The sequence below is a fragment of the Salmo salar genome, chromosome ssa05, assembly GCF_905237065.1.
Source record: "Salmo salar chromosome ssa05, Ssal_v3.1, whole genome shotgun sequence".
Lineage (NCBI taxonomy): Eukaryota > Metazoa > Chordata > Actinopteri > Salmoniformes > Salmonidae > Salmo > Salmo salar.
Genome location: NC_059446.1, coordinates 50,416,469 through 50,433,864, shown reverse-complemented (window position 1 = coordinate 50,433,864; position 17,396 = coordinate 50,416,469). Strand labels below are relative to the sequence as shown.

General features: G+C 41.2%; 1 protein-coding gene across 1 annotated transcript in view; it reads left to right on the top strand.

Moving 5' to 3' along the window:
- The window catches only part of LOC106605058 (ER membrane protein complex subunit 2), a 60,937-nt gene that overhangs the window by 23,085 nt on the left and 20,456 nt on the right, over positions 1-17,396 (top strand). The window contains exons 4-7 of the mRNA XM_014200315.2: positions 315-400; positions 6,842-6,899; positions 16,497-16,582; positions 16,957-17,016. Coding sequence (XP_014055790.1) covers positions 315-400; positions 6,842-6,899; positions 16,497-16,582; positions 16,957-17,016 — 290 coding nt within the window. The remainder of the gene's footprint in view (positions 1-314; positions 401-6,841; positions 6,900-16,496; positions 16,583-16,956; positions 17,017-17,396) is intronic.

Sequence of the window (17,396 nt, the reverse complement as noted above, 5' to 3'; positions counted from 1 at the left end):
CATTTTTGGTTCGTGAGTGCTAGTTTCAGAACTAATGGCAAAAAAGTTTACAAAAGTACCGGAGAATCTCTAAGATGAATGCACTAACTGTAAGTCGCTCTGGATAATAATGTCTCCTAAATGACTAGAATGTAAATGCAAAATGTTATTTTCATGAAATTAACAGAGTGATCATTTGCAGTGATTTAAAAATACAATTACAAAGACTGCATGGGGGCTTTAAGTAAAATAAAGTGTATGTGTCTTGAATGTTTGTAGCATGTTGCACCCAGCCAACTCTAATTGCACCTCCCCTCTGCCCACTTCCCTTGCAGACTTGTCTACAGGAACTGAAGAGGCAGTTTCCAGGTAGCCAACGAGTGAAGCGATTGGCGGGTATGCGGCTGGAGGCTTTGGAGAAGTAAGCTTCAGAGTCTCTCACTGTAAAATGCCTGAAAGACTAAAGGGTAAATCCATTTGAATTCAATCAGTTTTTGACAGCATCCTTTTTGATTTGAACGAAACCTTCCATACATATTTGCCCATTGTTGAAGTGCTCAGAAAGTGACTTTGGACCTGAATGCCAAAACATTCAAGAGATAAAGGTGCTCGGTTGAATGCATTCAGTTGCGCAACTGACTTGATATCCCCTTTCCCTTCCCTTTCAAAGTTGACCCGTTGAGACATGTCTTCATCACTGGAAAAGAAAAACAGTTGATTTATATAATGTAAAAGTTTACAAACAGGATTGTCAAACTATTTTATAATGATTTAAAAAAATCGTAGGGCGTTACACAATTGGCCCAGCATCTTCTGGGTTTGGCCGGTGTAGGCCATCATTGTAAATAAGAATTTGTTCTTAACTGACTTGCCTAGTTAAAAAAAGGTTAAATAAAAATAATGTTGTAGCTTAGACCCTATTTTACATTTATTTAAGGTTTTTGTGGTGTGCACGCCATCAGTTGAGAGACAACATTCTCTTGAACATAGGTTGGTTGTCATGTTTTGGCTGATAAATGTACTAAAATGGGAATAACATTTAACATTTCAAATGGTACCGCAAAGATGGTTGGAGGTCCACACATCACAGAATGTTGACTTGAATTGGAATATGTTATTTTGATTTATACTGTCAATCATCCATAGGAAACCTATTGAAATCATAGAAATGTAGATACTGTAATAGAAAAGGCATGACCATTTTAAGTTGAAATTCGCTGGTGGGTGGACAGGCGGTCATATTTGTGGTAGTAATTAGAAATGTCAAAATTTTACATTTCCATGATGTACTGCCTAAGTTGCAGTGGTCTGAAGGGATTTGTCCATTATATGAATTATATTGCTGTGATTGAAATAACACTAGGGCTGTCCCCTACAAAAAAAACAATCAATTGGTCATACATATTAAAAAAATTATTTTCCCATATAGACACACCCTATGTGTTTTAATAAAATCAACTATATGTACTGAGCTTGTCTGATGCTTTAACCCTTTACACTCGTAACCGTATACGGGTTTAAAATGGAAGATTTGGGCACTAAGTGCCTAAATTGGAACCTAGTGGCTGTACAGTAACATGCTAGAGCTCTGACTGACAGCAGTTCTGAATTTGAGCACCTCACATGACAAAAAGTTGCCCCTTCCCTCCCAGTAATTGGGCAACTTTTGCAATTTTTTGTTGTTGTATGAGGGAGGGAAATGCTGTAAATTGAGATGACTTGATGCATTTTAAAAGATGAGACATGGAAGATTATAGTAAATACCACATTGATGTCATACAAGCTAGCCTAACACCCGTCAGTCCAAATGTGTACTTCACATTTCCAAATCTTAAAACATTATGTTGTTTAACGTGCAAACCAGCATTGCGCTAATTCAACAGCGCTCCGAAGATTGTTTCAGAACGCAGGAGAGCGACTGCTATCCAATGTAGGAGAAAGCGCTCACTGAAGATTCAGTTCATCACCTTGGAGAGCTCCATCCACTGCAGCGGCCGCTGTCAAGCATATACAATCTGTCAACTAGAATCTGCAACTAGAAAAACAAAGTCGACTAATTTACTGTTTTCAAGTGTTATGTTTGTTGTCCAACTATGGTAAGCAAACCACTGTTTGCAGGTTTTCTATTCCCCTTTTTTGGCGTCATCCTTTACTACAATGAAATGCTGCCATACTGCAGACTTTTTAGATATTTTGTCTTAAGTAGGCCTAATAGAGCCCCACAATGGAGGTGTCATAATACCCATAAAACCTAGCGGTCATTTGGGGAAATGGTTTCCACCATAAATTTTTCCCGTAGGGAATTTTTTGAACACTTAAAATAAGGGCTGTGTTTAGTGTAGGCTTACCTGGGTGAGCCATGTAAATCTCTCTTGGACAAGTTGACTTTTATCAATATATTCAGATCTTTATTCTTTCAAAAATGCTAATTAGCCACAAAGTAGACCTCATGCAAGACTACAAATCCTTGCAAGGTCCTGCACGTCATCTCTAGCTGATACCTTTTGTTAACATATATTATGTCAACAGTTCACAGAATTGTCCATTTTTAAAGAAACGTATCCAATTTATTCATTCCTAAATTATTGTAAAATGTAATGGTTAATCCAGAGATGCTTACCTTTGCCTCGATTCGTCAGTGTCGTCCAGATCATCATGACATTTTGTAGTTCTTTATGATAGCCACATAAGCTGCTAATTAGCGTTTCATTCATATTGATAAGTCACCTTGTCCTAGAGTGATTTACACTGTTATCAAAACGTAATGCCAGGGAAAGCCTACATGAAACACAGCCCCATATTTTAAGTGTTTCTAAAATTCTCCATGGGAAAAATAAATGGTCTATAAACAATTGGAAACATTTCCTTGTTTGACCACTAGGTTTTATGGGTATTATGACTCATACTGTGGTAGTTTTATAGAGTATCAAGTAACTACAGTATGTACCGGTAGGTAAGTCTTAGGCTACAATTAGGCTCATTTGCATGTGCCATCTACAAAACAATCTTGTGGATACCCAGTTCACTGTAATCGCTAAAGCAGTAATTTGGCCTGCTCATGAATAAAATAAAATAAAAATATATCTCTGCCATTTTGGCCTCCTCCGTCCTTGACTTCTCCTAAATAAGTCTTTACAACACACTGCTGTAGTAAGAATCTTAATATCACAAACAGAACTGGAGTTATAACCAGTTTTAGCAGGACATTTTTCATGGTTTTCCCCCGTTGCCCCTCCTCCCAACAGTAGGACCTGCTCCGTTCCTTCTCCCGACAGTAGAAGGTGCTGTGTCCAGTTGATAATCACTCTGATAATTGCCTTGAAACTGAACTTAAACTATACAGAAAAAAATCTCTCTCTCTCTCTCTCACTCACTCACTCACTCACTCACTCACCACACACACAGATGAAGTTAAGTATAATGAGGGAGAATGGGTGAGTTGATGAGCGAGGTGAAGTGAAAGATGCATAATTATGTAATCACCAATTGTGAATGAAGAATAGGGCAGGCCATTATATTGTATTAATCTGTTCTCAAAATGGTATGTACCCTACAGTGCATTCAGACCCCTTCCCTTTTTTTCCACATTTTGTTACGTTACAGCCTTATTCTAAAATTGATTGAAGAGAATAAATGATAATGTAATCTACACACAATACCCCATAATGACAAAGCAAAAAAAAAGTTATATTTCTTTAATTTTTAATTTTTTTACTTTTGCAAAATAATAATTAAAAAATAAAATGTATTTACTTAAGTATACAGACCCTTGCTATGAGACTCGAAATTGAGCTCAGGTGCATCCATTGATCATCCTTGAGATGTTTCTACAACTTGATTGGAGTCCACCTGTGGTAAATTCAATTGTTTGGACATGATTTGGAAAGGCACATTCAGGTCTATATAAGGTCCCACAGCTGACAGTGCAGGTCAGAGCAAAAACCAAGCCATGAGGTCGAATTAATTGTCCGTAGACCTCCGAGACAGGATTGTGTTGTGGCACAGATCTGGGGAATGGTACCACCTCTGCAGCTTTGAAGGTCCCCAAGAACACAGTGGCCTCCATCATTCTTAAATGGAAGAAGTTTGGAACCACTAAGACTCTTCCTTGAGCTGGCCGTCCAGCCAAACTGAGCAATCGGGGGAGAAGGGCCTTGGTCAGGGATGTGACCAAGAACGCAATGGTCAGGGATGTGACCAAGAACGCAATGGTCACTCTGTCAGAGCTCCAGAGTTGCTCTGTGCAGATGGGAGAACCTTCTAGAAGGACAACCATCTATGCAGCCCTCCACCAATTAGGCCTTTATGGTAGTGTCCAAACAGAAGGCACATGACAGCCCGCGTGGAGTTTGCACTTCACCAATCTGGGTTTTATGGGAGGGTGGCCAGACGTAAGCCACTCCAGAAGAGAAAGCATGTGTGAGAAATCGATTTAATCCATTGTGAATTCCGGCTGTAACACAACAAAATGTGGAAGAAGTTAAGGGGTATGAATACTTTCTGAAGGCACTGTATGTCTTAGAGCAATGGTTTCAAACCTTTTTCACGTACTGAACCAACAATTGCATGTTTCTCTTCCTGGAGTACACCTGAGGTACCCCCCTATGTGCATTTTATCAGTACGCCTATGGTCTCATGGTTCTAATCAAGTACCCCCCATGGATAGGCCAAGTACCCCCAGGGGTCCTAGTACCCCTAGTTGGGAACCACTGTCTTAGGGTGATGGACTGTGCCATCCCCACGGCCTACGCAATAGATTAGGCTACTGAGACAGGCACAAATCAGACAGGTGTCTCGTCTGCCATCAAAAAATTTAAACAATTTGCGACCGACCGCTCGACTAAAAAAAATCTCTGCCGACCAAAGGCCTATAGACCAAACAATCAACCTGTCGACTAAATGGCATCAGCCCTTAATGGAAACCACCCTGTATTCAAGAGCATGTTGTCTCAACCTATGGCAGGCACAACACAAAAAAACACAGATCTTGTGAAATAGGGTCTAAGCTCCAACATATGCGAATATGGAAAAAATGTGTGTTTTTATATAATTGACGTTAAAGTTATGATTTTTTTTTTCAATAAATAATTAGTTTGACCACTTTTTGTAAGCTTTTAAATTCTCAAACTCAACCGTTGATATTTTCCAGTGACGAAGACATGGATGTCACATGGTATGGTGGGGAATGGAAAATGGTTGCACTTTGAGCACCTTTTATCTCCTGAATGTTTTGGCATCCAAAAAGTCACTTTCCGACCACTTTTTCCATGGGCGAACATATGGAAAGTTTTTTGTTTAAAGCAAAAGGGATGCTGTCAAAAAGTGATTGAATTAAACTGAATTTACCCTATAGACCTGGGGTGGGGGGGTGGGGTGTACTGTGGGGTGTACTGATCCTAAGTGGTACGATGGTCTGGGTGAGTGTGTGTGTGTGTGTGTGTGTGTGTGTGGGCTCTGTTTGTGTTGGAAACGACCATTCCACTGGCAAAAAGGGGGAGAAAAAATAAGTGAATGGTTCAGTGCTCGGCCCTTTCATCCTGTATGACGGATTCTCCAGGAAGGAAGTGGTTTGCTCCCACTGCTGTTCTGGGGGTCTCCTCAATCTTCTGTTTAAAAAATATATATTATTATTCTCTTATTGTGCTTTTCGTCTCTGAGCTGAGAGACGAGGTCTTGCCTGCCTGTAAATATTGACATGCCACCACAGTTTCAGCTTTGTATCTTCTCAGCACTGTTTACTTGTACATCCATCTGCAATTGTGATTCATAAAAACAGAAAGGGAGTGAATGTAAGGGGACAAGATAAACACAGTATTTTTGACTGGAACTGGAGTAAGGGTAATTCAATTTGTTTACCACCCCTGATCACCATGACTCGTTTATCGGTTATGTCGGAGTTGATGTGATAATTGAACTCCTGCACTGTCAGATTAAATAAATGGCACACACTGGCCTCTAATTGGTTTCAGGCAGAGGTACACTGGAATGACACAGCTTCAAACAACTAACTACCCCCCCCCTGTAAATAAAGCATATCAAAGTGGCTCATGAGTGGTTGCCTGGTGCCATCTGAAATCTCCCAGAGTGCAGTTGAGTAATAAAGTGGATGTGAGGGAAGGAGTGGCACTGGAAGTGGGGCTGCTCACTGCTAATGGGAAACAGAGTTGCTTCTGTTGTAGGTTGTGGTGGGCAGAACAGGTTTTGATCATGGAGCCCCGGCTTTTTGGCTGCTAAACCGTTAGCATTGCAGTTCGCCTCTAATAAAAAAACAAGTTCAAAATCATCCCTGCGGACCCATGATTTGACATGACAAGTGAAGTGAACACGCCTCCCCACCTCCCTGTTGCCAGGAAATTTCTGCATGGTTTGATATTTACAGCTCATAACTCACTCATTTTAAACAGAATCATATGGATTCCCCCTTTGCTCCGTAACTTTTTAAAACACACATTGTGTTGAATATAGCTCTGATCAGACTATTATTCTACACGGCTCAAAAGAAAGGCCTTTAAAACGCAAACTGAACAGATTGATTTGATTCACCTTTTAAGCAAATCAAAGGCAATAATTGTGTATACACTCATCAAATCAGTGTGCTTCCCTACTCTTTGTATTGGTTTCTTGACTCATTGTTAAGTGGCGTAAGCCTCTCACAACACAGGCTATTTGAGCAGCAACAGTAATGACTGTTTATTTCCTCTTTTAGATCACTGCTGATTTCGGCAAGGGTTCACAGTGTAACCATAGAGACCGGCTGCATTGTGTACAGAAACTTGATTGCCTTGAACTCTGTTTGATTTCAACACCACCTAATTTGTCTTGACTGGTCAGTCTTTTTTTTTTTCTCCTTCTGCCTTTGAAGGTACGAGGATGCCAGCAAGCAGTATGATTCAATACTGCAAGACGATCCCACCAATACGGTAAGAGAGGGGAAATCACACACTTATTCTTATTTTGTTACAGTTGTGGTCCAAACTTTTTTGGACAGCTTTGAATCTGCTGAAAAGCTTTGGTATTAGTGGTGCGAGTTTGCATAGTTAAACTCCCCTTGGCCTTTTTGACCTCAACCACATTGCTGATCAGGCTCTCACCCACACAAATGACAAGTGTTTGAGGGAGTGGGAGAGGGGGGAGTGGTTCATGGTCTCAGGCAGTGTTGGACATGTGTGGTGGAACTAAGGCTAAACTAAATGCCTGCTCTTTGAAGACTGTGATGTATAGGTAGTCCTTAGACCCCTTCTGGGGTGAGCAGGACTGTGCTCCTGTATTACGTCCTGGCTTTAGGTTAGGAGTGTTTAGTGAAAATGCATTTTACCGGTCATGCTTATCAGTCTATAAGTACATTTTCATAGGTTAGTGCTATTAAATTGGCACTTGTGTATTTTCGTTAGTCATCATGTATATTATTTATCACACGTGCACAGCATACATAACCTTGTTTGAGGAGCGGAATAGCCAATCACCTTTAAAACAGCGCGAGAGTAGCTCCTCAAAAAGCTGGTACTTGAGTGAAACCAGGGAGATCGTTCAAGATTGACTTCGAAATTGGACGTCTATCCATGTCCTGAGGATGTCGGGAAATGCCTTCAAAACCAGCCACTAGGGGCAACAGTGAGCACTATTAACAAGTCAGTTTTGTTTTGCTAGGGCTTTGTGCCTAATCCCACGACTCGTGGATTAACATCTAATTCTGCAGTGAGACTGCGAGAGCTTGAATGAAACATGCTTTTGTAAGCCGATGGCTACGATTTTATTTTTGTTTCTCAATCTCAACTCGTAATTAAAATGCACCTCCGCAGGCTATCAGCGTGTCACACACCACTTTGCAATGAGGCATTATAATTGTATGAAACCTGAAAGTTTTACTTTACCTTAAATAATGAGGCATGTCTTACCTTGCTTCAAAGTAACCTAGTAGCCAAAATCCATCCATAGAAACATGGAGGCAATTATTTTGACTTCATCATGCCATTAACCAGCATTTCTCTCCTGATTTATTGGTTTTCATATCAACTTTATTTCATTGTCCAGAAGCCAGTGGCCATCCTAGTTGTTGCTATTCGAGTCCCCCTCGTTCTGTGTTTCTAACTGAGATTTTCATCTGTCACATGAAACCCCTTGCATTAGGTGTGCTGTTTTAGAACAGGGTTTTTCCGCAAATTGAATTTTGAAAATTAATAGCTGCTTCATTACAGGAGTTCCATGTTCAATAACAGGCTAAAACCGTTTGACTGAAAGACGATAGGCTTGCTATTGTTGCATGGTTCTCTTAATGAAAAATGTATATTTCTTGTATGCATGCATAGTATTTTCTGTTAGTCACACAATTTTATTGTTTGGATTTTTTAAATATTTTACATTTTGTTGACCGGTTAATGAGGGTCGGTTAGTCGACAGCAAAATGTATCGAAATGTGCATCCCTTCAGGTGTAAAGACCAGTGTTCACTTCTAAACAGTAGAAACAGATACAGGAAGCCATTTGGCTTTTACTCATGTTTTTGTTATATTATATCTAAGGCCCATGCACTATGCACTGTGAGATTTGTAGAGTATCTGGGCTCTGACAAGGCTGCTACTTTCCCACTATCTTGATCGCCACTTGCTGTATCAGTTCTATCCACATGTTGTCTTTTGTGTGTCATCTGTATAACTGTCTATCTGCCAATTAGTCTGCATTATCATAGTGATGTAGCAAAACTGTTAACACAAAACAAATGCAACCCTCTGGTTTACGCAGCAGTTTACCATTTGAGTCTGTCATATTATAAATGAGTATAGCCTTTAGATTTACACTATTATTCCCTTAAATTCCATCCAATCGTCTCTCAATTTATATTGAATTCCAGCTGAATGACTTGCAAGACCATGTCTATCCAGTGTTCTGCTAATCCCCGACCACCAACCCAAAACACATTGTACCTGCTGTTAATTGTTTCCATAAGGACATGTGGCCACGCAAGAAAATACATGTTTTAAAGGGTTTTCAAAAGAAACCATGACCTTATTTGTTTTGGCAGTCCTCCTGTAGACGTTCGACAAGTTTCTGCGTTACACCGACACATGGACTTGCTTAGATATATTAAACATTTTCTCTTGGCTGGCAAAGTGCGAGAGACGAAGCATAAACATTTAGTTTTTTGGACACCTTGTGAGGATTCTGCACCTCACCGACTGTCTGTTTCAAACAAACGGAGGCCTTGCTGACAAAATCAATAAACTCGGGTATGCTCTGATGCAGTCACCTCCCCTTCTTTCTGGTGTGGAAGAATTGCCCCCTCATCTCTATTGGTTCCCTGGAGTGTAACTGTCTGCTCCCCCTCGTTCAGAGCCCTTTTCACCTTCACTTTGTCATTTACAGTCATTCTTTATTTTTCTCTCTGTTTCTGTTGGACCAAACCAGTCACCGTTCTTCTATTAAAATGAGAGATCTATTTGTTTTACACAGGTTAGATCCACCATGTCCTATTTCAATTATAAGCACATTGAATACTCTGTCATGGAAGACAAGACAGGTGGTGGGAAGGGAAGCGCAAGTTAGTTTGTATAGGCCGTGATGCCTCCAGAGCAACTGCTTTTGGTCGTCAAGTTGCCAGTGCAGGCACTTCCACAACCTCAGCAATAAATATACTGAACAAAAATGTAAACACGACATGTAAAGTGTTGGGTTCATGAGCTGAAATAAAAGATCTCAGAAATGTTAAATATGCACAAAAAGCGTATTTCTCTCCAATGTGTTTACATCCCTGTTAGTGAGCATTTCTCCATTGCCAAGATAATCCATCCACCTGACAGGTGTGGCATATCAAGAAGCTGATTAAACAGCATGATCATTACACAGGTGCACCTTGTCCTGGGGACAATAAAACAGCACTCTACAATGTGCAGTTTTGTCACACAACACAATGCCACAGATGTCTGAAGTTTTGAGGGAGCGTGCAATTGGCATGCTGACTGCAGGAATGTCCACAAAAGCTGTTGCCAGGTCATTGAATGTTCAATTTCTCTACCATAAGCCGGCCTCCAACGTTGTTTTAGAGTATTTGGCAGTACATCCAACCTATGGAACTCTGTTTGGGTCCTTGCGTGTCAAAAAAGATACACGTCAAATAACACTTTGTTGACCAATCAGGACCTGAATATGACTGCACTTTACATAATTATTTAACGTGTTCATACATTTTTTTTACGAAGTTATTACACATTGATTACACTCACTCGTATTTCATATGTCACAACGATTCATCGATTTACGTATGCTATGATGCTGGTAAAGTTGCCTCGCGCACCTACAGTGCTGGTCATAAAAAAAGCTGATGGATGCAAACAATGTTCTTCCTCAAAAACAGCAAAATGACAATCTGTTTCAGTAGCTGTAGTTAGCTACATAGCTAGCTAGCTAACTATATAGCTAGGTCTCGTCATCTAAAATAACCCAAATTTATAAAACGGTTATTTGATTAATGGTGGTCTGACCCATTTGTGAAGCTAGCCACAATAGTGGACTTTGCGGTTAGCCTTCAAAATAAAAGTCATTGACAGTGATGCAAATGAGTACAAATAGTAGAATTATGCCATAATTGAATAGATCATAATAAACGAGGTTGGAATGTTGTTATATGAAATCAACAAAAGACAATAATTTGTTAATTTGACAAATCTGTTGAAATCACACTGGCTGTGTTAGACTTTAGAATTGCATTAGGGGCATACTTATTTCACTGTACAGCCTTACCTATGGATTGTGGATCAATGACATGGGGTATCAGTCTACTCAGTGAGACCCAGAGAACATTAGCATTGTAGCTCTTCTTGCGGGACTCTGAAACAACTGAATTGAGCCACATTTATTGTCAACCTATGTGTATTGAAGCGGTCGAACAAATAATGCCTTATTACCAACGCGGTATTGTAAACTCATCGTTCGTGGCCGGTGTTTGCAGACTTTTTTGTACAGCTTTGACAGTGCTAGTGATAGTAGTGGTGGCGCTTGGCTTGCACGTGCAAATTCAGCACACACAACATTCTATAATAGAATTGTGTTATTTGACATGTCAAATTAAAATGTTATTTAACGCGACCCAAACGGCGTTCCATACCAACTGGCCTCACAACCGCAGACCACTTGTAACCACACCAGCCCAGGACCCCCACATCCGGCTTCTTCACCTGCGGGATGGTCTGAGACCAGCAATCCAGTGCAGCTGATGAAACTGAGGAGTATTTTTGTCTGTAATAAAGCCCTTTTGTGGGAAAAAACTCATGGTGATTGGCTGGGCCTGGCTCACCAGTGGGTGGGCCTATGCCCTCCCAGTTATGTGAAATCCATAGATTAGGGCCTAATGAATATATTTCAATTTACTGATTTCTTTATGAACTGCAACGCAGTAACATATTTGAAATGGTTGCGTTTTATATTTTTGTTCAGTTTAGATAATTAACACGAGTGAATCACCAATAGGGTCTAAAGTATTAGAAATGGTTTTGTTCGCTGGCTTTAAACAACAAAATGGCATAAAAATCAAGTCAGGTGTTTGTCAAATGTGTTCAATCGTGGATTGCCCAGCCTACATATTTTGCTGAACTCCTCTCTGGCGAACTCCAATCCACCAGTGTCTGTGACAGGTGGAAGAGAGATTTAAGTGTGTTTCCACCATCTGGTTTATATTCACAAAAGTAATAATGGTAGCTAGATTTAAACCTTCAAGCTAACTTTAGTTGTTTTCCAGTTGGGAAACACTGAACTCTTTTAAATGGATACTTCGGGTTTTTGGCAATTGAAGCCCTTTATCTGTTTCCCCAGTCAGATTAACTAATGGATACATTAAAAAGGGACATCAAATTTGTATCTCTCACCCAGTATTTTTGTTAGCCCATTAGCTAGCTAGCGTTAGCATTGATAGTTCTGTCAATTAGCCTAATTGTGCTTAGTTGTTAGTGCCATTTACTGTATTTGAGTATTATGGCTTCAAACTGAACTAAGGCTGGGCGGTAAACCATAAGAGACTATATACCAGTATCCATTCATTGACCGGTTTGGATTTTTACTTTACCTTCTATAACGGTATTTTTATGTATAATTTAGTAATGACTCAAAGTAATGATGGCAATCATCCGTTTTTATTAACAGTAAGAAACTACTAACAGCTGAGAACGAATCGCTAACTTGCTAGCACACAAGTCAATGATTTATAGACAGCCTGAAATCGCTGACTACCCCTAGTGGCCAAAGTAAGAACTGCAGTTTAAACTGAAAATGCACAATCAAAAAGGAGAATAATCATTTTTTTGTTGACAAAATAGAGGCATACTAAGACAGTGAACATGACACAGTGTGTAAATGATAACAAATTTGTGCAGGAAATTAGGAAATTGATTAAAATTAGGTATCCAAATTGTCATACCTTTTATACCGACCTTGTGCCCTACAACTTGAAGGTTAGCCATGCTATTAACTACATGTAAAATCTCATAGAGAATAACTAAATGCTAACGAGCAAATTGCGAACATTTTATACCGTTTCTGACCTAAACTATGCAAAAAGTATACAAGTAACAAAAACATGCTGCTCAGTTTGCTGCACGCACAAAACAAATATTAGACAGCAAGGTAAGATATCTAGCAGGCAAACATTTCGTTGTCAATGCCTGTAACTACATCACCTGGCGCGTGCTGCACAACAGTGAGTGACTCACAAGGCTTCGGTCTCTCGTTGTTGTCTACTTGTTAACAAACACCACGTGATTGGGGACTACTGGTAAGCTCCATAATGAAAAATGATGTGGTAGGTGAAATGAAGAATGCAGTCTTTTTTTTCCTTCTAATGTATTACACGAGTTGACTGCAGGTATTTACTTAAAATGAAACTACAAATATTTAAATGTATAAAAAAAAACGTGGCCATTTCCAAATACCCTGGTATACCGTAAAACATTTCAACCTAAACTGAACTTGGAAGGGCAGAGCGTAAAATCAGCCTTCGCAAAGGACAATGTTTTAGGCAGACTTTGCTGAAAGTCTACCGGGTCCTGAATTATCAAAGGCTTTCTAGGAGCTCTACCTATGACACATAACAGTTTACTTAATGGGTAAACAAGTTAAAATATGCATTGCCCTTTTCATTCCTTGGGTAGTGAGATCTTCTCCAATAGGAAATGGGAGGTGCCTTGGGAACTGTACCCTTGAGGGATTGGTGGGTACTAGTACTTGCTAGTCAGAGCACCACCCAGGCAATGTCCTGGGATGTGATTGGTCTGTTTCCTGATCTCCAAAGGCAGGGTGGATGTCACCCATAACACCAGCGCCCTTTTATTAAACCTGAGGGCGGGAATGGAAACAGATACTCACTGTCCCCTGGTGTCTTCCAGACCAGCTTTTTCCCACCAACCCGTCCTGGGTGGTGAGGATATGGTGTGGACGGGGGCTGACATCATTTAGGTCACCTGCCTTTGAATGAAGGATCTCCACTGCTCCCAGTCCAGCATGTTTTCTAACATGTTCTGTACAATGAGGGAGGGGATGGATCTCAAAGAAATGGCGGAAAATTGGCGACCACAGCAAGGACTTGTGAGGCATCCCAGCATCCCGAGCTGGAGATTGGAAACTGAGCTGTTGTAATTACAGGCTGTGGAATAGATGTGGTACCCATTAACCAAAATTGTTGAATCAACAGAAATTGCTCAAGGTTTCTCTGCCATGGCGGTGTCCAAAGAATGTGTCGAACTCTGAGCCCTTCCATAGTTTTATTGTGTTCCAATACCTACAGCAATGATCTGGCGAAATTCTCATTTGCTTGCGTAAATGCATTTTTGTGCTTCTCTCGTCTTTTTTTCTTTTTCTTTGAGAACTTTGACTAAAAGGCTATAGCCTAGCCTAGTGTCTGTCTACCATATTTTCATACAAAAGGTAACTTCATTAATTATTCATTCGGAGTCCAAATGACACTGTGGATGATTCATCTAAATATATGGAATTCCGACCCTTATTTCATCCTAATTGGTGTGTAGAAACATAGCTAGTATTTATTGAGAAAGCAATTGAGGTCACTGAGAATCCCTTACTGAGGTTGAACGGGAATTGTATGCAATTAGAGTGTAGGACAAGATCGTTTTTACGGAGGTCAAGATGCACTCCGTTTTCTACTGAGCTGATACTAGATCCTGTTGAAATTGAAAATATTGGCTTTTTGCAACCATATGATTTAGGCACTATTTTGACAATGTTTCTGTATTTGATTCCTGGATGCCTTAGTATACTTTTTGGTTCCAAGTAATACAAGTAAAACTCCCTAAGCTCTTAGGCATCTGAAACATCTGTGTAATAGTTTATTCGTTTACTGTACACACATTTTTTACTCTGAATTGTTTAGTGTTATTGTTGCCTTTAATGCATTAATACCTTCATCTACTAGCTATTTCACAACAGCGGCACATAGCGTCGTTCATGGTCCCTCCCTTTTTCTCTGTATTCTTTTCTCTCTCCATCTCCTCCCTCCATTCTCGACCCCTCCATCTCTCCCTCCATGTATGTTATATAACACTATTATAACATAGGCTATCTAGGTGTCCAGTGTAGTCCTCACAGTCAGAGCCTGGGTTGTGGTCAGTCCTTCTCAGCGAGAGCCAGGGGTGATTTAAACAATCCAGTGCTCTGAGTGCTCCTGGAGAACCCTAATTAAAAAAGAATCATGACAACGGCAGGATTATCCCTGCTGCCAGGTTCGTCTGGATCATTAGTTTGGAGAGGGGGAGAGAGCGAGAGGAGCGGTTTGGAAGAGCTCCGCATTTAATAAAGATCTGTGTGACTCCTTCGGGGTGTGACTCCTTTGGGGCTACCAACTTCCATATGTTCAGAGTGAGCCCCAAGTGGTTCTTTATCGGGAAAGAAGGACTGGGAGAGAAAGAGAGGAAGGGGGAAAGAGAGGGGTGTGGGGTAGGCCAACAATTGCAACATCCACACTGAAAGTTGGTGTTCTGACATAGTTTTGGTATCGGACGGGGAAAAATACATATGTTAGCAATTTGGTTAGAAGTGAGTATAAATTCCTTAATCTCACATAGCATCAAGCCCCAGTAGAATATGGTCCATGTAGAATAGTTTGATCTTTTGAGGAGATATGTGTTTTATGGGCAGAGGGGGGAGAGAAGTAGTTGGTGTCACCCCCCCCAATCCTAATCCTTTTGAATAATATTTTCTTGACAATGCTTGTGTTTAATTGTGTGAGGACCACTCTCAAACAGAAATTCACATGGTATGTGTTTATTTTAGAACAAAGGCAAACAATAATACAGGTCATGAATAATATAGATATTTATAACATTTGCTGACTTTAGTGTGTGTTGTCTAAGTAAGCACCATAGCCAGGCTGTAGTGCAGGTCCCTGTCCCAGGGTGATGAATAAGTGGATTTATTGTGACGGTGGTGTCAGTGGATTCCCAGATTTATGGCCGCTCAGACATGACTCATGCACAGCCCACAATGGCTTTGGTTTTGAGTGTGGGAGAAAGGAAGCCCCACTCAATCAAATGCCAGTCCATAAATAAAGTGGTCCGTGGCAGGCAGGGCAGCACCATTCTAATGGCAACAGCAGCCTGCCGTTAGACACACACACACACACACACACACACACCCTCCAAAACGCCGCCTGGAAAAGTCAGCAGGAACGTAATACTTTCTGATTCAGATTGATGAGAATCCAATCCACTTTAAGGTCACTTCAACATCAAAATGAAAGAAAAGGCAAGTGGAGGCTGATGTAAGTTAGCTAGGCTTCAGAAGCTCATTCTGAATGCGCTGGCCGTTGGATTTGGGGTAAGGCGCTGTTTTCCCCACTTAGACGGGGATGACTCACCACTATATCTCAGACGCTAAGCTCACACGCCGACTCTCAAATGTTGACTCATGATTTGTGTTCTTCCTTCCACAGATATAGCCTAGTTAACCATGACCTCTTATGAGATGCTGGCACATCAATTTAAAGTTGCCCCATAACAATATCAATAATATTAGGGACATCAGCATTTTAAGTAGCGAGGCTTCTCACCGCTGTGTAAGAACTGTAACAGAAAAGTGCTCAGTAAGGCTGGTTCATGCAGTCAATATCTCTCTCCTAATTTGAAGATATCTCTTAACTGAAATGATTTGGTACTGAACATCACCACTTCACATCAACGCTGTTGGCTGATGTTTCCGTAGAGAAAATGTAAAATCCTGATTCCCACCACTACAGTCCTCCACTCCCCATAGATTTGGCGTTCTGTGAACTCACGATCCCTATCCCCAGGGGGCTTGGCCAGGAGCAGAGGGGGGTGGCTTTGACCAACATCCCAAACCCCACCCCCTCCCCAACTTCCACCTGAGCACAGTTCCAAGACTCCCTAACTCATTTAACACGTACCCTCCTCCTTTCTCTCCTCTCCCTTTTTATTTGCGTGAGCTCTGAGGAAGACCCCCTCTCCTCGGTCAAACACTTGAGGAGCTAAGACCTTACTAATCCTCTGTTGATGCTGATCTCCACAGGCGGCGAGGAAGAGGAAGATCTCGATTCTGAAGGCCCAGGGGAAGAGTGCCGAGGCCATCCGCGAGCTCAACGAGTATCTGGAGCAGTGAGTAGTGTTTTACAAGGGGATTTGGACGCCCTCCTCCTCACGCACACCTCCCCTGGTCTTTTTAATTAAAAGGGGGTTTGCATTCGATTTGAGCCGGGCTGGGCCACAACCTGTCCATGAGACCCCCTCAACTCTACTTAACCCCCCATCTTGGAGCTCTGCCTGTCTGACATGTCTGTCTATGTTAGCCTAGTTATATAATGCCACGATTTGGATTGATTTCAAACGTGGCTATTTCAGCTATTGTACTATACATTAGAGTGGTTATTGTTGATGATCCTCTTGCTGATAAGGATTCTAAATAGCATGGTGGGATGGTGCTGAAAAGCATCCTCAATGGGAGACTCCCTACATTTCTCACTGTTTTACAGGTTCGTCGGTGACCAGGAAGCGTGGCACGAGCTGTCTGAACTCTACATCAACGAGCACGAGTAAGCATTGCATTTCTTTATCACATTTAATTTAACTCATTATCTACATGACTTGTGACGTTTTGACTGACTTAGTCCAGTGGTGAGAAAAACCTGTGACCGTTCCAGATTTGAGTGTGTTTTCACTCTAGTGCTGTGCCAGCACTCCCTGGTGTCAAGACCTGGAGGCGGCACCTTTATCATATCTCCCAGGGGCATCTGTCAGCTTCTAACGGACTCGGGGGCGAGACGGAGTGGGGAGTGTCTGTAAGCAGTAACTCCTCTCCTCTCCCAGTCTCGGTGGCTGAATTGACGGCTTGATCCCAGAGGGGATATATTAGGATGGGCACAATGGAGAGGGGCGTTGAAATACCTAACTCAGCCAGGGGTCCGCATTGAGC